The 24,127-nt window shown below is 39.3% G+C and overlaps 1 protein-coding gene across 25 annotated transcripts in view; it reads left to right on the top strand.

Moving 5' to 3' along the window:
• The window catches only part of TSGA10 (testis specific 10), a 184,204-nt gene that overhangs the window by 125,802 nt on the left and 34,275 nt on the right, over window positions 1-24,127 (top strand). For 22 of the 25 annotated variants that reach the window (XM_078348759.1, XM_078348758.1, XM_078348755.1 and 19 more), the window contains one exon: window positions 9,989-10,198. The exons of 2 other annotated variants lie outside the window; for them this stretch is intronic. In XM_078348759.1, the coding sequence (XP_078204885.1) occupies window positions 9,989-10,198 (210 nt within the window). Of the gene's footprint in view, window positions 1-9,988; window positions 10,199-12,393; window positions 12,491-24,127 lie in introns of those variants that run through there. One more of the 25 variants, XM_054244564.2, reaches the window with a different exon arrangement.

Raw genomic sequence — 24,127 nt, 5'->3', positions numbered from 1 at the left:
TGCTTCCAGGACAGCTGTCTGAAGTCAACCTGGGATGCTAAAGCTTGGTGGGGGAAGGGGCATCCATAATTACTGAGGCTTGAGTAGGTGGTTTTTCCCTCAGTATGTAAACAAAGCCACAGGGAAGTTGGAACTGGACAGAGCCTACCTCAGCTCCACAAAGCTGCTGTAGCCAGACTGCCTCTCTAAATTCCTCCTCTCTGGGCAGGACATCTCTGAAAGAAAGGCAGCAGCCCTAGTCAGGGGTTTATAAATCAAATTCCCATCTTCCTGGGACAGAGCACCTGGGGGAAGGAGCAGCTGTGGGTGCAGCTTTAGCAGTCTTTAATGTTCCTGCATGCCAGCTCTGAAGAGAGCAGTGGGTTTCCCAGCATAGTGTGTGAGCTCTTCTAAGGGACAGACTACCTACTCAGTTGGGTCCCTGACCCCCGTTCCTCCTGCCTGGGAGACACCTTCCAGCAGGGGACAGCAGAGATGTCATACAGGAGGACTGCAGCTGGCACTTGGCAGGTGCCCCTATGGGATGAAGCTTCCAGAGGTAGGAACAGGCACCAGTCTTGCTATTCTGCAGCCTCCACTGGTGATAACCAGGCAAACTTGGTTTGGAGTGGAACTCCAGTAAACTCCCACAGACCTGCAGCAGAGGAATATAGAAGGAAATAGGGATAGAAGGAAAACTAACAAAGGAAGGGATAGAAGGAAAACAAACAGAAAGAAATGACATCAACATCAACTAAAAGGACATCCACACATAAACCACATCTGAAGGTCACCAACATCAAAGACCAAAGGTAGCTAAATCAATGAAGATGAGGACAAACCAGCACAAAAAGGCTGAAAATTCCAAAAAACAGAATGCCTCTTTTCCTCCAAAGGATCATAACTCACCAGCAAGGGAACAAAACTGGATGGAGAATGAGTTTGATGAAGTGACAGAAGTAGGCTTCAGAAGGTGGATCATAAACTCCTCTGAGCTAAAGGAGCATGTTCTAACACAATGCAAGGAAGCAAAGAACCTTGAAAAAAGGTTAGAGGAATTGCTAACTAGAATAACCAGTTTAGAGAAGAACATGAATTACCTGATGGAGCTGAAAAACATAGCACAAGAACTTCGTGAAGCATACACAAGTATCAATAGCTGAATCAATCAAGTGGAAGAAAGGATATCAGAGGTTGAAGATCAACTTAATGAAATAAAGAGAGCAGACAAGAATAGAGAAAAAAGAATGAAAAGGAATGAACAAAGCCTCCAAGAAATATGAAACTATGAAAAGAATAAACCTACGTTTGATTGGTGTACATGAAAGTGACAGGGAGAATGGAACCAAGTTGGAAAACAGTCTCCAGGATATTATCCAACAAAACTTCGCCAACCTAGCAAGACAGGTCAACATTCAAATTCAGGAAATACAGAGAACACTACGAAGATACTTCTTGAGAAGAGCAACCCCAAGACACATAATCATCAGATTCACCAAGATTGAAATGAAGGAAAATATGTTAAAGGCAGCCAGAGAGAAAGGTCGGATTACCCACAAAGGAGAGCCATCAAACTAACAGTGGGTCTCTCTGCAGAAATGCTATATATAAGCCAGAAGAGAGTGGTGGCCAATATTTAACATTCTTAAAGAAAAGAATTTTCAACCCAGAATTTCATATCCAGCCAAACTAAACTTCATAAGTAAAGGAGAAATAAAATCCTTTACACACAAGCAAATGCTTAGAGATTTTGTCATCACCAGGCCTGCCTTACAAGAGCTCCTAAAGGAAGCACTAAATATGGAAAGGAACAACTGGTACCAGCCACTGCAAAAACATACAAAATTGTAAAGACCATTGACACTACGAAGGAACTGCATCAACTGACAGGAAAAATAACCAACCAGCATCTTAATGGCAGGATCAAATTTATACATAACAGTATTAAACTTAAATGCAAATGGGCTAAATGCCCCAATTAAAAGACACAGGCTGGCAAATTGGATAAAGAGTCAAGACCAATTAGTATTCTGTATTCAGGAGATGCTTCTCATGTGCAAACACACACATAGGCTCAAAATGAAGGGATGGAGGAATATTTACCAAGCAACTGGAAAGCCAAAAAACCGAAAAAAAAAAAAAAAACAGGGGTTGCAGTCCTAGTTCTGATAAAACAGACTTTAAACCAACAAAGATAAGAAGAGACAAAGAAGGACATTACATAATGGTAAAGGGATCAATGCAACAAGAAGAGCTAACTATCCTAAACATATATGTATTCAATATAGGAGCATCCAGGTTCATAAAGGAACTTCTTGGAGACCTACTAAAGAGACTGAGACTCCCACACAATAATAGTGGGAGATTTTAACACCCCACTGTCAATATTAGATAGATCAATGAGACAGAAAAGTAATAAGGATATCCAGGACTTGAAGTCAGCCCTGGACCAAACAGATCTAATAGACATCTACAGAATTCTGTACTTCTAATCAACAGCATATACATTCTTTTCAGCACCACATGGCGCTTATTCTAAAATTGATTACATAATTGCAAGTTAAACACTTCTAAGGAAATGTAAAAAAATGGAAACCATAACAAACAGTCTCTCGGACCACAGTGCAATCAAATTAGAACTCAGGATTAAGAAATCCACTCAAAACTGCACACCTACATAGAAACTAAACAACCTGCTCCTGAAGACTACTGGATAAATAATGAAATTAAGGCAGAAATAAATAAGTTCTTTGAAACCAATGATAACAAAAACACAACAGACCAGAATCTCTGGGACACAATTAAAGCAGTGTTTAGAAGGAAATTGATAGCACTAAATTCCCACAAGAGAAAGTGGGAAAGAACTAAAATCAACACCCTAGCATCAAAATGAAAAGAACTAGAGAAGCAAGAGAAAACACATTCAAAAGCTAGTAGAACTAATAACTAAGATCAGAGTGGAACTGAAGGAGATAGAGACATGAAAAACCTTTCAAAAAAGTCAATGTATCCATGAGCTGTTTTTTGGAAAAGATTAATAAAATAGGCTGCTAGCCAGATTAATGAAGAAAAGAGAGAAGAATCAAATAGACACAATAAAAATGATAAAGGGAATATCACCATTTATCCCCCAGGAATACAAACTCCCTTCAGAGAATACTGTAAACACCTCTAGGCAAATAAACTAGAAAATCTAGAAGAAATGGATAAATTCCTGGACACATACAGCCTCCCAAGACTAAAGCAGGCAGTAGTCACATCCTTGAATAGACCAATAACAAGTTCTGAAATTGAGGCAGTAATTAATAGCCTACCATCCAAAATAAGCCCAGGACCAGATGATTCACAGCTGAATTCTACCAGAGGTACAAAGAGGAGCTGATACTGTTCCTTCTGAAACTATTCCAGACAGCAGAAAAAGAAGGACTCCTCCCTAGCTTATTTTATGATGTCAGCATCATCCCGATACCAAAACCTGGCAGAGACACAACAAAAAATTTTAGGCCAATATCCCTGATGAACATCGATGTGAAAATCCTCAATAAAATACCGGGAAACCGAATCCAGCAGCACACCAAAAAGCTTATTCATCACAATCAAGTGAGCTTCATCCCTGGGATGTAAGGCTGGTTCAACATTTGCAAATCAATAAATGTAATCCATCATATAAACAGAACCAATGACAAAAACCACATGATTATCTCAATAGATGCAGAAAAAGCCTTTGATATAATTCAGCACCCCTTCATGCTAAAAATTGTCAACAAACTAGGTATTGATGGAACATATCTCAAAATAATAAGAGCTATTTATGACAAACCCACAGCCAATGATCATACTGGATGGGCAAAAGCTGGAAGTATTCCCTTTGAAAACTGGCACTAGCCAAGGATGCCCTCTCTCACCACTCCTATTCAACATAGTATTGGAAGTTCTGGCCAGGGTAATCAAGCAAGAGAAGAAAAAAAGGATATTCAAATAGGAAGGGAGGAAGAGAGATTGTCTCTTTTTGCAGATGACATGCTTATATATTTAGAAAACCCCATCATCCCAGCCCAAAATCTTAAGCTGATAAGCAACTTCAGCAAAGTCTCAGGATACAAAATCAGTGTGCAAAAATCACAAGCATTTCTACACCAATGACAGAGAGCCAAATCATGAGTTAACTACCATTCAAAATTGCTACAAAGAGAATAAAATATGTAGGAATACAAATAACAAGGGATGTGAAGGACCTCTTCAAGGAGAGCTACAAACCACTGCTCAAGGCAATAAGGACACAAACAAATGGAAAAACATTCCATGCTCATGGATAGGAAGAATCAAATCATGAAAATGGACGTAGTGCCCAAAGTAATTTATAGATTCAGTGCTATCTCCATCAAGCTATCATTGAGTTTCTTCACAGAATTAGAAAAAACTACTTTAAATTTCATATGGAACCAAAAAAGAGCCCATATAGCCAAGACAATCCTAAGACATAGTCATGGACAAAGATTTTATGACTAAAACACCAAAAGCAATGGCAACAAAAGCCAAAATTGACAAATGGGATCTAATTAACCTAAAGAGCTTCTACATAGCAAAGAAACAACATCAGAATGAACAGGTAACCTCAGAGTAGGAGAAAAATTTTGCAATCTATCCATCTGACAAAGGGCTAATATCCAGAATCTACAAGGAATTTAAGCAGATTTACAAGAAAAAAAAAACATCAAAAATTGGGCAAAGGATATGAACACACTTCTCAAAAGAGGACATTTATGCTGCCAACAAACATACAAAAAAAATGCTCATCATTACTGGTCATTAGAGAAATGCAAATCAAAACCACAATGAGATACCATCTCATGCCAGTTGGAATGGCAATTATTAAAAAGTCAGGAAACAGATGCAGGAGAGGATGTGGAGAAATAGGAACGTTTTTACACTGTTGGTGTGAGTGTAAATTAGTTCAACCATTGTGGAATACAATCTGGTGATTCCTCAAAGATCTAGAACTAGAAATACCATTTGACCCACCAATCCCATTACTGGATATATACCCAAAGGATTATAAACCATTCTAATATAAAGACATATGCACACACATGTTTATTTAAGCATTATTTACAATAGCAAAGACTTGGAACCAACTCAAATGCCCACCCTCTTTATAGACTAGATAAAGAAAATGTGGCACATATACACCATGGAATACTGTGCAGCCATAAAAAAGGATGAGTTCATGTCCTTTGCAGGGACATGGATGAAGCTGGAAACTGTCATTCTTAGCAAACTAACACAAGAGCAGAAAACCAAACACCATATGTGTTCTCACTCATAAGTGGGAGTTGAACAATGAGAACACATGGACACAGCGAGGGGAACATCACACACTGGGGCCTGTCAGGCAGTGGGCAGGGGGGCTAGGGGAGGGGGATAGCATTAGGAGAAATACATAATGTAAATGACAGGTTGATGGGTACAGCAAACCACCCTGACAATGTGTATACATATGAAAAAAACCTGCATGTTCTGCACATGTATCCCAGAACTTAAATAAATAAAGCTCACAAAACAATGCAGATACTACCTTTTTTGGGTAAATACGTACTTTTGCACATATACGTATGTATGTATAGTCAGTATAGCACAGACAGAAGTTTGGAAGTCTATGCCCCAAATGTTGTAAGAGATCCGCTCCTGTTCCACCCCCAGGCTTGATGGTAGAGACCGTTACTGAAGCAGCTGGTCTCAGGCCATGTAGCACAGTGGCCAAAGAGCAGCCTGACCGAGATGAGGCAAATCTCAAGTCTGGTTGGAGTCCCAGACAGCTGACCAGCCTTCTCTGGGCTGCCTGCTGGGCTCTCTTTGCTGGATAACCTGGCCATGTCGTCTTACGTCCGTCCTGTCTACAGGGCTTCCTCCCCTACCAAGGGGCCATTTTAGGATGTCCCAGGGCCCACAAAATGCACCCAGTTATTTCTATTCTAGAATGTGGTTTCACATAAGCCCCACGCACCAGCACACCTTAACTCAAAAACCTGTCTTGGCTCACAAAGACTGTGAAGAGAGCAAGATAACACCATTTTTTTTCTTCTGCTTTTCAGTTTGGTAAGTTTGTAGTTTCTGTTGACTTATTTTCAAACTCACTGATTGTTTCATAGGCCGTATTCAGTCTGCTGATGAGCTCACCTAAGGCATTCTTTATTTCTGTTACACTAGCTTCATTAGGGAATGGTTTCATGGAGTTTCTCATATTGCCATACCAGAAATGGAATTCCCATTCTACACATTTGATATGTTGTGTTTTCATTTTATTTTATGTCAAAATACTTTTAAATGCTACTATTGCTTAATTGTCAATATTTGGAGCATTTTGAAAATGGCTCTTCATAGTTATTGATTTGCCAGTCTTTTACCTTTACTGAAACTTGTGTTATGGCCAGCATATGGTCATCTTGCTCTGTGTTCTCTGTGTTCCATGTGTACATAAAGAAATGTACCAGTAGTACAAATTCAAATGGATCAAATTTATCACTTAATAGAAAATGTTTTTGATTATAAGCTCTTCTTTTTTTTTTTTTTTTTTTCTTGAGACAGAGTCTCACTCTGTTGCCCAGGCTGGAGTGCAGTGGCATAATCTCAGCTCACCACAACCTCTGCCTCCTGGGTTCAAGCGATTCTCCTGCCTCAGCCGTCTGAGTAGCTGGGATTACAGGTGCACACCACCACACCCAGCTAATTTTTGTATTTTTAGTAGACAGGGTTTCACTATGTTGGTCAGGCTGGTCTCCCACTCGTAACCTAGTGATCCGCATGCCTCAGCCTCCTAAAGTGCTGAAATTATAGGTGTGAGCCATCACGCCCAGCTGATTATGAGCTCTTCTTAAGCAAATGTTTTCTCCTTCTGGGGGGATCTTGTGTGGCCTGGGTGTGGTAATGTCCCTCCAGGAGGATGGGTTATTTCTACTAAGTATTCTCATGGACTCGGGTCAAACCTCATGTTAAAGTTTAGAATTGAGAATAGGTAGTGTAAAGTCAGACTCTAAAATTGAGTGAAGTCACACCTAAGGTTTCAGTTTCTTACAGAAGAAATTTTTTTCCTATCTAGAGTCTGGGTGAAGATAAGTTTTTGCAGTCTCTCTGTGGGGGTAAGTGAATTTTTCTACTAGAGCCTCCATTCATTTAGTATATAGCCTTCAAGGATCCCAGATTATGTAAAGGTCTCATTTCTAGCTCTCCATTAGTCCTAAATTCTTATCTCTTATCCTTGCTTGAATGTTGAAGCAGAAGCCATTCATTGATACTAGGTCTTCCTATCCTCAGCCTTAGCTTCAGGGCTGCTTATTTGCTTCCTGCTCTGGTTTTATTTCCCCTGTTTTGGGCAGTGAGAATTTCTTTTACTTCCCTGCAAGCTCAGCTTTGAATTGCAAAAACAAAACCAAAAAAAAATTCTATTTTATCCAGGTGATTTTCCCCTTAGCGTAAGCATCCATCTTACTAGAACCTTAAACATCCAGAGTGATTATTTCAAAGCAAACCTGACCATATCACCTTCCTATTTAAGATCTTTCAGTGGGTCTTCATTGCACATAGAAAGACCCATCTCTAAAAACACCAAAAAATTAGCCACAGAGGGTCACACATGCCTGTAGGAGGCTAAGGCAAGAGAATTGCTTGAGCCTAGGAGTTCAAGGCTGCAGTGAGCAATGATGGTGCCACCGCCCTCCAGCCTGGGCAACAAAGCAAGAACTTGTTTTGAAAAAAAAAAAAAAAAAAAAAAAAAAAAGAAAGAATACACAGGATAAAGACCAAAATTTTAACATGCCTCACTAGGCCCTGTCTTGTAAGTTTTGTGTATCTTTTCAACTGCGTCTTTTTTCACTCTTCTATTTAGACTCTGAGCTCCAGCCACACTAGCCTTCTCTCAGTTCTTGGAGCATGTCATTCTTCCTGCCTCCCTAGGACCCTTGCACTTAGCATTCCTTTGATTTGAGAAGCTCCGCTCCTACCAGACTATATATCCACTTACTGTTCAGATTTCAACTCAAGTGTTATTTACTCAGGGAAGCCTTTCCTGACTTCCAAGACACAGTTTAGGTCAGTTTGTTTTTCTTTCTTTCTTTCTCTTTCTTTCCTTCCTTTTTTCTTTCTTTCTTTCTCTTTCTTTCTTTCTTTCCTCTTTCTTTCTTTCTTTCTTTCTTTCTTTCTTTCTTTCTTTCTTTCTTTCTTTCTTTCTTTCTTTTCTCTCTCTTTCTTTCTTTCTTTCATCGAGACAAGGTCTTGCTTTGTTGCCCAGGCTGGAGTGTGGTAGTGCCATCATTGCTCACTGCAGTCTTGAACTCCTGGGCTCAAGCAATCCTTTTGCCTTAGCCTCCTGAATCGGTAGGACTACAGGCATGTGCGACCCTCTGTGACTAATTTTTTGCTTTTTTTTAGAGATGGGTCTTGCTGTGTTACCCAGGCTGGTCTCGAACTCCTGACCCTAAGTGATCCTCTAACTTCAGGCTTGCAAAGTGTTGGCATTACAGGCATAAACCACTGTGTCTGGTTCAGTTTCCTTTGTTATAACTTTTTCTCCTGAAATATTTTCTTTATATGTATTTATATAGTTATCTGTATCATTATATGATTAATATATGACTCCTCTAGTAGTCTAGGGGTTTTATTAGAGCAGATACCACTTACCATTGAATGTGTACCTAGGCTTAGTGACTGGAACATAGAGTATATTTCAATAAATAGGTGATGAATGGGTGGGTAGATGGAAAGATGGATAAAAAGTTGGCTTGAAGAATAAGTAAGAAAGAGTGAGTGAGGAAGGAAGAGAAGAGGTAGAGAAAAAGTAGGAGTGAATTATGGTCAAATAACTTAGAATGGGAGCAAATTGTAGTACTTTACACTTATAAAATAACTTGTAAAAACACATAAATTTCTTTGCTTCTCAGTTCTCCTTGTCTTCACATTATAGTAAACAAATACTTCTCTGTAGGTGGCAGTGTACTTATATAAGACATTTTTTTCTGAAAGAAAAGGGTGGGGGTGGAATTATCTTGAACATTTGAAAGCATTTATGTAACTTGTATCTCATAGTTTTAAGAACCATGCTCTTATTTCCTATAATGTGGATGTATACATAATTTATACTTGCCCTTAGTCTTTTTCTCTCTGAGGTATTAGTAAGTGTTAAACAGTTATCAGTTCTCATTTTATAACATTATGATTGAAATTGACATGCCTGTCAAGAATTTGGAAACAGGTGTTGTGAATAAAACAGTGGCTAGCATTTTTGTTTTTAACAACAACGATAGCATTTGTATTATAGAATGACTGAAACTGTGGCTAATATAGGTAGAACTGTTGGTCAAACGATATATCTCAAAAGCTTTGGGACTGGAGACTTTTAAGTGGAAAAGTTGTTTTTTGTTTTTGTTTTCGTTTTTTTTTCCTGAGGACGTTAAAAAGAATGACCAGTTGACCACCCCGCTCATGGATTTTATGTAAACCAAAAAAATTGAAACTTGAATTTATCTTTCTTAGAGTGTTTTGTATATATTGTTACCACCTATATTATCTAAAAACTTCATACAATCTTTTTTTTTTTTTTTGAGACGGAGTTTCGCTCTTGTTACCCAGGCTGGAGTGCAATGGCGTGGTCTCGGTTCACCGCAACCTCCGCCTCCTGGGTTCAAGCAATTCTCCCACCTCAGCCTCCTGAGTAGCTGGGATTACAGGCACGTGCCACCATGCCCAGCTAATTTTTTGTATTTTTAGTAGAGACGGGGTTTCACCATGTTGACCAGGATGGTCTCGATCTCTTGACCTCGTGATCCACCCGCCTAGGCCTCCCAAAGTGCAAAACTTCATACAATCTCGAGTGCACTACTCTGGGATTTGCCCCATTTTGTTTTCCATGTTGTAGTTTTCTTCCAGTTTAATATATATGTATACATATCTATATATAATTTTAATTAGATTAAATTTAAATTATATATCTATAAAATATATAATTTTATTTTTGTAGCACTTAAATGCAGAAAGGTCTTACAAGTCCCAGATTTCTACCTTACATAAGTCTGTTGTAAAAATGGAAGAGGAGCTTCAGAAGGTTCAGTTTGAAAAAGTGTCTGCTCTTGCAGATTTGTCTTCTACTAGGGAACTTTGCATTAAACTTGACTCAAGCAAAGAACTTCTTAATCGACAGCTGGTTGCTAAAGATCAAGAAATAGAAATGGTATGTAATACATTTTTTAAAAATTGCTATTACTGTGAAGTTAGCAAAATTTTGGGAAAATAAATTCTTTTTTATGTAATATTACATCAAGCCATCTCTTTGAACTTAGATTTTGTTTTAGAAGTCTAAGAGATTAGTTTATGACAGCTGTATTCCAAACAACTTAAGACTGTAACAGAAACCCTTCCTTTTAGCATGTAATTTGCATTTACTTTTAGCCAGAAATATCATAAAATACATTGACATAGCAATCAGCAAAGAACCATGAGGTTGAGGTTTATTCAGCTAAACTTTAATTTTAATGATACTCTTTTACACTAAATTTATTTACTAATGGGCCAGATTCTTTTAACTGTAATTCAGTTGATTGCATCTACTTTGTGCCTGACACTGTACTTGCCACTGGGAGTATAATTTTCAAAAGATACAAGTTTCTGTCCTCAGGGATTTCTCATTGACATGCAAATAATTTGTAATGAATGATATGTTAATAAGAGATACTAAAAGCTTTATAGAGGAAATTTCTATTCAGCCCAGGAATATCAGGGAGGAGTACACAAGGAGGTACTGCTGAGCTCTAAGGGAATGAGGCATCCCAATCAGGAAGAACAACATAGGCAAGGGTATGGAAGTATATATAGATTCTTGAGTGAATAACAAGTACTTTGTAATGGCTAGTGTAGCGTGCACGGGAGGAAGTGACTGGAGAGATAGAGCTGGAATCCTAAAGGGGCATGTATAGAAGATGGATAGTCTATTTGAAATAGTGGCAAATTTTGGTCATGTTTAAATTTCTATTATTACCAAACCCTATTGAACCTTTTATTTTATCTATTTGTTTAGAGATGGAGTCTCTTTCTGTCGCCAGGCTGGAGTGCAGTGGCATGATCTCAGCTCACTGCCTCAGTCTCCCAAGTAGCTGGGATTACAGGCTTGCACCACCACGCCTAGCTAATTTTTGTATTTTCAGTAGAGACGGGTTATCACCATGTTGGCCAGGGGTTTGACCATGGTCTCAATCTCCTGACTTTGTTATCCACCCACCTCAGCCTCCCAAAGTGCTGGGATTACAGACATGAGCCACCGTGCCCGGCCAAACCTTCTGTTAGTCTGCAGTTGGATGACGCATCTGAGAATCATGTGTCTAATTTGTTTCTGTCAGAACCACTGTTAATGTTTTAATGAAGTGGTGTGTGCTGGAATTCTCACTCTTCAAATTATTTTTTATTTAAATAAGAACCTTTTAATGATGAAAGTAACCCAAGAATAGGTGGTCTCTATAAAAATTCAAACAATACATCCTGTAAACATTTTTACTGATGTATTTAAATTGGAAGTCTTACATGTTACTCAAACTGACACAATATGAAGTAGAAATATCAGAACATACACCAAAGCTTATTTAAAAATACACTAAGACCAGGTAGGGTATATTCTGGTAATCCTCTTAAAGTTTTGAAATCATTGCCCTTAGTATATAAATCTTGATAATGATTTATATTAATTAAAAAAATTAAAGATGTTTACTCCAAGTTTTGTGGCTTATTTCCTGTTCCCAAAGGGCTTTAAGTTACCCTGACGTTAATATTTTTTTTTTTACTTTGGAATTTGGTTATTTATGTTTGTATCTTTATCTCCTCAAAGCAACAATCTCAGCCATCCTATTTATTTTTGTATTTCTTAAGCTATATTTTGTATATAGGAGGCACTCATAATTTTTTTCTACATTAAACTCTTGATTTTGAGATAATGGTAGATTTGCATGCAATCATAAGAAACAATATAGAGAGATCCTGTGTAACCTTTACCTGGTTTTGCCCAATGGTAATATCTTGCAGAATTATATATGTTGCAAGACTATAATATATTGGATATTTGACATTGATTCAGGAAGATGCAGACCATTTCCATCACAGGAACCATTGTGATGCCCTTTTGTAGCCCTATCTACTTCTCTCCTATTCCCAAACCCTCCATAATCCCCAGCAACCATTAATCTGTTTTCCATTTCTATAATTTTGCCATTTCATGAATATTATATAAATGAAATAATACAATATGTAACCTTTTGGGAATTGACTTTTTCCACTCAGCATAGTTCTCTAAAGATTAATCTAGGTTGTTTAATGTATCAATAGTTCCTTTTTATTACAGAGTAATGTACAGAGTATTACAATAATTCCTTTTTATTACAGAGTAATGTTCATCCTATTGGTGTAACACAGTTGGTTTAACCATTTGCCCACTGAAGAATGTTGGAGTTATTTCCAGTTTTTGGATAGTACAAATAAAGCTATTATAAACATTTGTGTTTAGGTTTTTGTATGAGCATAAGTTTTCATTTCTCTGTAACTGTCCAAGAGCATAATTTTGGGTTCTTATATTAGGTGCATGATTAATATTTTAACCAAGTGCCAACCTGTCTTCCCAAGTGTCTATACCATTTTGCATTTTCACCAAGTGTATGAATGACCTAGTTTCTCCAGCATTTGTTGTTGCCACTATTTTTTAATTTAGCCATTCTGAAATGTGTATAATACTTTACTGTGGTAGTTTTAATATGTAATTTCCTTAATGACTAATGAACTTGAAATTCTCTTTGTGTGGTTGTCATCTCTGTATCTTCTACAGTGAAACATCTCTTTGTCTTTTGTCCATGTTCTCATTGGATAGATGTTTTTCTTGATGTACAGTATGGAGAGTTCTTTATATATTCTAGATACTAGTTCTTTATCACAGTGGCCCTCAACTTTATTGGCACCAGGGACCAGTTTCATGGAAGACAGTTTTTCTACAGACTGGGTGTGGGGGCAGGCAGGGGATGGTTTTGGGATGATTCAAGAGCATTACATATATTGTGCACTTGATTTCTGTTATTATTACATTATGATATATAATGAAATCATTTTGCAACTCACCATAATGTAAAATTACTGGGAACCCTAAGATTGTTTTCCTGCAACTAGACAGTCCCATCTGCAGGTGTTGGGAAACAGTGACACCCGAAAGCTGTTGCTTATGTCCAGTCTATAATCTTACCTTGGTTGCTGTCACTGAAGAAAACTCTGCTTCACAAAGGTAGGATGCTGGAAATGGAAGAAGCCTTTTCAGTGCTTTTGTGGCAATATCAGGATAGTCAGGCTTGACTTTAATCCAGAACGTCTGGAGATTTGAAGTTATCTCAAATATACTTTTAAAGCTGTCATCATTTGCATCTCAGGCAGTTCATCCTCTTCTAGCATGGACAAAAATCAATTCACCTGACATACTCACAAATGGATTGGGGATCCATTCTTTCCAAGTTTGGGGTCTTTTGTGATTAGGAAGTAATGCTCAAACTCTTTTGAAAGCTGAGATAGTTGATCATGCACCAGCTGGGAGAAAGAAGGCCCTGGCTCAGCCTCTTTCAAAATCTCTGCTAATGTTTGAAACATGTTAAAAATCCCAGTCACCCCCAAAATTCCAGCTTGGCTTTGTTTTTGTTTTGTTTTCGCTTTGTTGCCCAGGCTGGAGTGCAGTGGCGCGATCTCGGCTCACTGCAACTTCTACCTCCTGAGTTCAAGTGATTCCTCAGCCTCCCGAGTAGCTGAGATTACAGATGCTGCTGCCACACCTGGCTGATTTTTGTATTTTATTTATTTATTTATTTTTATTGCATTTTAGGTTTTGGGGTACATGTGAAGAACATGCAAGATGGTTGCATAGGTATACTCGTGGCAGTGATTTTCTGCCTTCTTCCCCTTCACCTATATTTGGCATTTCTCCCCATGCTATCTCTCCCCAACTCCCCACCCCCTGCTGTCCCTCCCCTATTCCCCCCCAACAGACCCCAGTGTCTAGTGCTCTCCTCCCTGTGTCCATGTGTTGTCAATGTTCATCACCCGCCGATGAGTGAGAATATGCGGTATTTCATTTTCTGTTCTTGTGTCAGTTTGCTGAGAGTGATGTTCTCCAGGTTCATCCCTGTCCCTACAAACGACACGAACTCATCATTTCTGATTGCTGCATAATATTCCATGGTAGATATGTGCCACATTTTCCCTGTCCAGTCTATCATCGATGGGCATTTGGGTTGATTCCAGGTCTTTGCTAGTGTAAACAGTGCTACAATGAACATTCCTGTGCATGTGCCCTTATAGTAGAATGATTTATAGTCCTTTGGATATATACCCAGTAATGGGATTGCTGGGTCAAATGGAATTTCTATTTCTAAGGCCTTGAGGAATAACCACACTGTCTTACACAATGGTTGAACTAATTTACACTCCCCCCAGCAGTGTAAAAGTGTTCCTATTCTCCACATCCTCTTCAGCATCTGTTGTCTCCAGATTTTTTAATGATCGCCATTCTAACTGGCGTCAGATGGTACCTCAATGTAGTTTTGATTTGCATTTCTCTAATGACCAGTGATGATGAGCATTTTTTCATATGTTTGTTGGCCTCATGTATGTCTTCTTTTGGAAAGTGTCTGTTCATATCCTTCTCCCACTTTTGAATTGGCTTGTTTGTTTTTTTCTTGTAAATCGGTTTTAGTTCTTTGTAAATTCTGGATATCAGCCCTTTGTCAGATGGGTAAACTGCAAAAATTTTTTCCCATTCTGTTGGTTGCCGATTCACTCTAATGACTGTTTCTTTTGCTGTGCAGAAGCTGTGGAGTTTCATTAGGTCCCATTTGTCTATTTTGGCTTTTGTTGCCAATGCTTTTGGTGTTTTGTTCATGAAGACCTTGCCTACTCCTATGTCCTGAATGGTTTTACCTAGATTTTCGTCTAGGGTTTTTATGCTTATGGTTAGGAAGAATCAATACCGTGAAAATGGCCACACTGCCCGAAGTAATCTATAGATTTAACACTATCCCCATCAAGCTACCAATGACCTTCACAGAACTGGAAAAAAACCACCTTAAACTTCATATTGGAACCAAAAGAGAGCCTGCATAGCCAAGAAAATCCTAATCAAAAAGAACAAAGATGGAGGTATCATGCTACCTGACTTCAAACTATACTACAAGGCTACAGTAATCAAAACAGCATGGTACTGGTACCAAAACAGAGATATAGACCAATGGAACAGAACAGAGGCCTTGGAGGCAATGCCACACATCTACAAACCTGATAAAAACAAGCAATAGGGAAATGATTCCCTGTTTAATAAATGGTGTTGGGAAAACTGGCTAGCAGTGTGCAGAAGGCAGAAACTGGACCCCTTTCTGACACCTTACACTAAAATTAACTCCAGATGGATAAAAGACTTAAACATAAGACCTAACACCATAAAAACCCTAGAAGAAAACCTAGGCAAAACCATTCAGGACATAGGCATAGGCAAGGACTTCATGACCAAAACACCAAGAGCATTGGCAACAAAAGCCAAAATAGACAATGGGACTCAATTAAACTCCAGCGCTTTTGTACAGCAAAAGAAACAATCATTAGTGTGAAGCAGCAACCAACAGAATGAGAAAAGTTTTTGCAATCTACCTATCTGACAAAGGGCTAGTATTCAGAATCTACGAAGAACTAAAACAGATTTACAAGAAAAAAACAAACCCATCCAAAAGTGAGAGAAGGATATGAATAGACACTTTTCAAAAGAATACATATGGGGGGAGGACTCAAGATGGCGCTGTGAGAACAACCCAGGATTGAAGCTCTCGGTGAATCCGCGGAGAGGTGAGTCACAGCTGCATTTCCAGACTGATCTTTGTTGCCCACAGAACGGGGAAATTCCCAAGTATAAAGGAGACACGGGACACCAGGCAGAGGTACTGCCCGGCGAAGCCGGCAGCCGGGGTGGTGGCGGCCGGCCCTACCCAGCGCTCCCCACAGGGTGCGCTTGTCTAGGTGCCCTGTTGAACTGGCAACCTGAGACTTGAGAGGGCTGGACTTGAGACTGAATGGGACTTGGACAGTGGGCCAGCCCAGGGGATTGCAGGAACACAGCGTTTGCGGTAGCCCAGTGGGACGGACAAAACCACGATTCCAAACACTCCCCATGCAGACGGTCCCTGAGATGCTCTGTGGGGGAGGGGCGTCCACCATTACCGAGGCAACCTGCCCCTACTGAGATACACGCCCACTGCTGACGCGGCCTGCCGTTGCCGAGGCAACCCGCCACAACTGAGATACACGCCCACTGCTGACGCAGCCTGCTGTTGCCGAGGCAACCTGCTACAACAGAGAGACTCCGCCACAGGGTGCAGCCGGTGGCAGAGACCACAGCAGAAGAGCAGAGTCTGCAGCAACAGGGCGAACCATACGACAGCAGGGCGGAGCCTCGGCAGGAAAATAGTGACTAGACTGCCTCCTAGCTGGGCAGGACACCTCAACGGACATCCAAATATAAAGCCCAAACCCCCCAAGACAGAGCATTTGAGAAAAAAAGGGTGTTTTTAATGAGCTCTGTTGCAGCAAAACCAAACATAGCAGCCTAACACCCCTGAATGAACAACAGAGCTCACAGCTCAGCTATTGAGCTCCTATAAGGTACAGACTGTCTCCTCAAGCAGTTCCCTGACCCCTCTATATCCAAAAGACTGACATTTGGCAAGGATCATCCTGGGACAAAGATAGCAGAAAAAGAAACTGGTAGCATCCCTCACTGTTCTGCAGCTGCTATAGGTGCACCCCAGACAAGCAGGGCCTGGAGTGGACCTCAGCAGTTGTACAGCGAAGGGGCTAGACTGGTAGAAGGAAAACCAAGTAACAGAAATACTTCATCACCAACAATCTGGGTGTCCACTCAGAGACCCAATCGAAAAGTCAGCAACTACGCAGACGACAAGTGGATAAATCCACAAAGATGGGAAGAAACCAGCGTGAAAAGGAGGAAAACACCCGAAACCAGAACACCTCGCCTCCTAGAAAGGACCAAAACTCCTCAGCAGCAAGGGAACAAAGCTGGACAGAGAATGACTGTGATGAAATGATGGAATTAGACTTCAGAAAGTGGATAATGAGAAACTTTTGTGAGCTAAAAGAACATGTATTAAATCAATGCAAAGAAACTAAGAACTTTGAAAAAAGATTCGAGGAAATGATAAAAAGAATGGATAACTTAGAGAGGAATATGAGTGAATTAAAGGAGCTGAAAAACACAATACGAGAACTTCGTGAAGCATGCACAAGTTTCAATAGCCGAATTGACCAAGCAGAAGAAAGAATATCTGAAGTCGAAGATCAACTCAATGAAATAAAATGAGAAACCAAGATTAGAGAAAAAAGCACAAAAAGGAATGAACAAAGTCTCCAAGAAATGTGGAACTATGTGAAAAGACCTAACCTACATTTCATAGGTGTACCAGAAGGGGATGAAGAGAATGAATCCAAGCTGGAAAACACTCTTCAGGACATCATCCAGGAAAATTTCCCCCACCTAGCAAGACAGGCCAACACTCAAATGCAGGAAATACAGAGAACACCACAAAGATATTCCGCAAGAAGAGCAACCCCAAGGCACATAATCGTCAGATTCAACAAGGTTGAAATAAAGGAGAAAATACTAAGGGCAGCCAGAGAGAAAGGTCGGGTCACCCACAAAGGGAAGCCCATCAGACTCACAGCAGATCTCTCGGCAGAAACACTACAAGCCAGAAGAGAGTGGGGGCCAATATTCAACATTCTTAAAGAAAAGAACTTTCAACCCAGAATTTCATATCCAGCCAAACTGAGCTTCAGAAGTGAAGGAAAAATAAAATCCTTTGCGAACAAGCAAGTACTCAGAGATTTTGTCACCACCAGGCCTGCTTTATAAGAGCTCCTAAAAGAGGCACTACACATAGAAAGGAACAATCAGTACCAGCCATTCCAAAATCACACTAAATGCTAAAGAGCATCGACATAATGAAGAATCTACAACAACTAACAGGCAAAACAGCCACTTAGCATCAAAATGGCAGTATCAAATTCACACATAACAATATTAACCCTAAATGTAAATGGACTAAATGCACCAATCAAAAGACACAGACTGGCAAATTGGATAAAAATCCAAAACCCATCAGTGTGCTGTATCCAGGAAACCCATCTCACATGCAAGGATACACAAAGGCTCAAAATAAAGGGATAGAGGAAGATTTACCAAGCAAATGGAGAGCAAAAAAAAGCAGGAGTTGCAATTCTCATCTCCAATAAAATAGACTTTAAAGCAACAAAGATCAAAAGAGACAAAGAAGGCCATTACATAATGGTAAAAGGATCGATACAACAAGAAGAGCTAACGATCCTGTACATATATGGACCCAATGCAGGAGCACCCAGATACATAAGGCAAGCTCTTAATGACTTACAAAGAGACTTAGACTCCCACACAATAATAGTGGGAGACTTTAACACTCCACTGTCAATATTAGACAGATCAACCAGACAGAAAATCAACAAGGATATCCAGGGCTTGAACTCAGACCTGGAGCAAGCAAACCTGATAGACATTTACAGAACTCTCCACCCCAAATCCAAAGAATACACATTCTTCTCAACACCACATCACACCTACTCTAAAATTGACCACATAATTGGAAGTAAAGCACTGCTCAGAAACTTCAAAACAACTGAAATCATAACAAACAGCCTCTCAGACCATAGTGCAATCAAGTTAGAACTCAGAATTCAGAAACCAACCTAGAACCGCACAGCTTCATGGAAACTGAACAACTTGCTCTTGAATGTTGACTGGGTCAACAATGAAATGAAGACAGAAATAAAGAAGTTCTTCGAAACCAGTGAGAACGAAAACACAACATGCCAGAATCTCTGGGACACATTTATTTTTTTATTTTTATTTTTTATTTATTTATTTTTTTGTATAACATTGGTGTTATTTTTTTTCCTTAAATGTTTGGTATAATCCTCCAGTGAAGCCATCTGGATCTGGAATCTTTTTGTATGTGTGTGGAAGTATTTTTTTTTTTTTTTTTTTTTTTTTTTTTTAGGGAAAAAGAGAAAAAGAAGGGGAAAAAAAGAAAAAGAGGGAAAAAGGAATATTACTTCATTCCTAAAATGGGTTTCAATAATGGCCGATCAATATTTTGAGTGTTTAAAGTGGTTAATGCATATTTCATGTGTTTAAAATGGAGACCTCTGTTGTGTTTATTTGTTCTGGTTCTGAGTTCAAGTCCTGGATATCTTATCAATTTGTTGTCTCGTTGAATCTAAATCTCATTATGTGTCTTATGTATCTGGGTGTTAAGATCTCTTATTGTTGTATTAATCCTTTTACCCTTGCATCCTTGTAGCTTTGAAATCTATTTTATTAAGTGTGAGAATTGCAACTCCTGCTTTTTATTTATTTATTTTTGCTCTCCATTTGGTTGGTGAGCTTTTTTCCATCCCCTTGTTTTGAGTCTTTGTATATCTTTAGATATATCATTAGATTTTGTGGATAATGAATATTTTGTGTGTTTAAAATGGAGAGCCCTATTGAGTTTATTTGTTCTGGATCTTAGTTCCAGTCCCGGCTTTCGTTATCAATTTTCTGTCTCGTTGAATCTAAATCTCATTATGGGTCTTATGTATCTGGGTGTTAAGATCTCTTATTATTACATTAATCCTTTTATCCTTGTATCCTTGTAGCTTTGAAATCTATTTTGTCAAATGTGAAAATTGCAACTCCTGCTTATTTATTTATTTTTGCTCTCCATTTGGTTGGTACGTTTTTTTTTTTTTTCCAACCCTTTATTTTGAGTCTATGTATATCTTTGGATATACCGTTAGATTTTGTCTGTATCTTTTGATTGGGAGATTTGGTCGATTTAAATTTAGGGTTGCTGCCGTTTGATATTAACTGGCTATTTTGTCCTTTCATTGATAAAAATTCTTCTTTATGTTAATGCTCTTTACTTTTTGGTGTATTTTTAGAAAGGGTCATACTGGTTGTTCCTTTCTGTGTATAGTGCTTCTTTTAGAAGTTCTTGTAAAGCAGGCCTGGTGGTAATAAAATCTCTGAGTACTTGCTTGTTCCTAAAAAATTTTATTTTTCCTTCAAATGTAAAGCCTAAATTGGCAGGATATGAAATTCTGGGCTGAAAGTTCTGTTGATTAAGTATATTGAATATTGGCCCCCACTCTCTTCTAGCTTGTAGGGTTTCCGTTGAGAGATCTGCTGTAAGCCTAATAGGCTTACCTTTATGGGTAACTTGATCTTTCTCTCTGGCTGCCCTTAATATTTTCTCCTTCGTTTCGATCTTGGTGAATCTAACGATTATGTGCCTTGGGGTTGGTCTTCTTGAGGAATATCTTTGTGGTGTTCTCTGTATTGCCTGGGGTTGAATAATGTCCTGCTTTGCTAAATTAGGAAAATTTTCCTGGATAATGTCCTGGAGAGTATTTTCCAGCTTGAATTCATTCTCTCCGTCACATTCAGGTACACCAATCAAGCGTATATTAGGTCTTTTCACATAGTCCCATATTGCTTGGAGACTTTGCTCATTCCTTTTTATCCTTTTTTCTCTATTCTTGTCTTGTTGTGTTGTTTCATTAAGTTGATCTTCGACCTCTGATACCCTTTCTTCTGCTTGATCCATTCGGCTGTTTAAGCTTGTACATGTTTCACTAAGTTCTCGTGTTGTATTTTTCAACTCCATAAGTTCATTTGTATTCCTCTCTATATTGTCTATTCTTTTCAACATTTCATCTAATCTTTTTTCCAAGTTCTTAGTTTCTTTACATTGGGTTAGAACAAGTTCCTTTAACTCCCAGAAGTTTCTTATCATCCACCTTTTAAAGCCTACTTCAGATAATGGAACACAGTCCTTTTCCATCAGGGCTTGTTCCGTTACTGATGAGTCCTTTTCCATCAGGGCTTGTTCTGCTGCTGATGAGTCCTTTTCCATCAGGGCTTGTTCTGTTGCTGATGGGTTCTGATTTTGAGTATACTCGGCCTTCTTAGGCTGTTTTTTCCCCTTCATTGTAGATGAACCGCCTTTCTAATTAGTTTTCTGAGTCGACGTCCGACTTATTGATTCCCAGTGTTGGGATCCGAGCAACCCACTGTGGCAGCCTAAATAGCAGCGGTAAGACTGATGGTGCTCTTCTGCCCGGGAATCTCTGGTCTGGTTTCCTTCTTGAGTCCGCAACAAGCGGCTCTGACTTCCCGGAGCTCCAAACTCCGGTCAGTAGGGGAAGCAGTCCCGTTGGCTCTGCGTGAAGAGCTGCTGCGCCGAGATGCCGGCAAAACCACTGCGGCGGCCACAAGAGTCGCGCTGGCGACCCGTGGGGCTCCTCCACTGGGAATCGGCTGATCGGTGAGTGACGAAAATTCGTCTAAAAGTGTGGCATCGTCTCGTTCTCTGGGCTTTCACTGGGAGCTACAATCCTGAGCTGTTAGTGGTCGGCCATCTTGGATCGATCTTCCTCTGGGACACATTTAAAGCAGTCTCTAGAGGAAAGTATATAGCAATAAGTGCCCATATGAGGAGAATGGAGAGATCCAAAATTGACACCCTATCGTCAAAATTGAAAGAGCTAGAGGAGCAAGATCAAAAAAACTCAAAACCCAGCAGAAGACAAGAAATAACTAAGATCAGAGCTGAGCTGAAGCAGATTGAGACACGAAAAATCCTTCAAAAAATCAATAAATCCAAGAGCTGGTTTTTTGAAAAGATCAACAAAATAGACAGACCACTAGCCAGACTGATAAAAAAGAAAAGAGAGAACAACCAAATAGATGCAATAAAAAATGATAAAGGGGAAATCACCACAGATTCCACAGAAATTCAAACCATCATCAGAGAATATTACAAACAACTATATGCACATAAACTAGTAAACCTGAAAGAAATGGATAAATTCCTGGACTCCTGTGTCCTCCCAAGCCTAAACCAGGAGGAAGCTGAAACTATGAATAGACCAATAACAAGAGCAGAAGTCGAGGCAGCAATTAAGAGCCTACCACACAAAAAAAGCCCAGGTCCAGATGGGTTCACAGCCGAATTCTACCAGACACACAAAGAGGAGCTGGTACCATTCCTTCTAAAACTATTCCAAATAATCCAAAAAGAGGGAATCCTTCCCAAATCATTTTATGAGACCAACATCATCCTGATACCAGAACCTGGCAGAGACCCAACAAGAAAAGAAAACTTCAGACCAATATCCATGATGAACATAGATGAAAAAATCTTCAATAAAATATTGGCAAACCGATTGCAACCGCAAATCAAAAAACTTATTCATCATGACCAAGTAGGATTCATCCCAGGGATGCAAGGCTGGTTCAACATATGCAAGTCTATCAACGTAATTCACCACATAAACAGAACCAAAAACAAAAACCACATGATTATCTCAATTGACGCAGAGAAGGCATTGACAAAATTCAACAGCCCTTATGCTAAAAACCCTCAATAAACTAGGTATCGATGGAACGTATCTCAAAGTAATAAAAGCTATTTATGACAAACCAACAGCCAATATCATACTGAATGGGCAAAAACTGGAAGCATTCCCTTTGAAATCCAGCACTAGACAAGGATGCCCTCTCTCACCACTCCTATTCAATATAGTACTGGAAGTTCTAGCCAGAGCAATCAGGCAAGAAAAAGAAATAAAGGCAGCAAATCACCATGGCATGTGTATACCTATGGAACAAGTCTGCACGTTCTGCGCATGTACCCCAGAACTTAAAGTATAATAAATGGATTTAAAAAAAAAAAAAAAGAAATAAAGGGTATTCAAATAGGAAAGGTGGAAGCCAAATTGTCTCTATTTGCAGACGACATGATAGTATACCTAGAAGACCCCATTGCCTCAGCCCAAAAACTCCTGAAACTGATAAGCAACTTCAGCAAAGTCTCAGGATATAAAATCAATGTGCAAAAATCACAAGCATTCATCTACACCAATAACAGACTTAAAGCCAAATCAAGAACAAACTGCCATTCACAATTGCTACAAAAAGAATAAAATACCTTGGAATACAACTCACAAGGAACGTAAGGGACCTCTTCAAGGAGAACTACAAACCACTGCTCAATGAAATCAGAGAGGACACAAACAGATGGATAAACATTCCATGTTCATGGTTAGGAAGAATTAATATCGTGAAAATGGCTATACTGCCCAAAGTAATTTACAGAATCAATGCTATACCCATCAAGCTACCATTGACTTTCTTCACAGAACTGGAAAAAACCACCATGAACTTCATATGGAACCAAAAGAGAGCCCGCATAGCCAAGTCAATTCTAAGCAAAAAAAACACAACGGGGGGCTCACACTACCAGATTTCAAACTATACTACAAGGCTACAGTAATCAAAACAGCATGGTACTGGTACCAAAACAGAGATATAGACCAATGGAACAAAACAGAGACATCAGGGGCAACACAACATATCTACAACCATAGAATCTTTGATAAACCTGACAAAAACAAGCAATGGGGAAAGAATTCCCTGTTTAACAAATGGTGTTGGGAAAACTGGCTAGCCATGTGCAGAAAGCAGAAACTGGACCCCTTCTTGACACCTTACACTAAAATTAACTCCAGATGGATTAAAGACTTAAACATAAGACCTGGCACGATAAAAACCCTGGAAGGAAACCTAGGCAAAACTATCCAAGACATAGGAGTAGGCAAGGACTTCATGAACAAAACACCAAAAGCATTGGCAACAAAAGCCAAAATAGACAAATGGGACCTAATGAAACTCCACAGCTTCTGCACGGCAAAAGAAACAGTCACTAGAGTGAATCTGCAACCAACAGAATGGGAAAAAATTTTTGCAGTTTACCCATCTGACAAAGGGCTGATATCCAGAATTTACAAAGAACTCAAACAGATTTACAGGAAAAAAGCAAACAAGCCCATTCAAAAGTGGGAAAAGTATATGAGCAGACACTTTACTAAAGAAGACATATATGAGGCCAACAATCATATGAAAAAATGCTCATCGTCACTAGTCATCAGAGATGCAAATCAAAACCACATTGAG

The sequence above is a fragment of the Callithrix jacchus genome, chromosome 14 (assembly GCF_049354715.1).
Source record: "Callithrix jacchus isolate 240 chromosome 14, calJac240_pri, whole genome shotgun sequence".
Taxonomy (NCBI): Eukaryota; Metazoa; Chordata; class Mammalia; order Primates; family Cebidae; genus Callithrix; species Callithrix jacchus.
The sequence above is the reverse complement of the archived record's forward strand: the minus strand, read 5'-3'. Positions and strand labels throughout refer to the sequence as shown.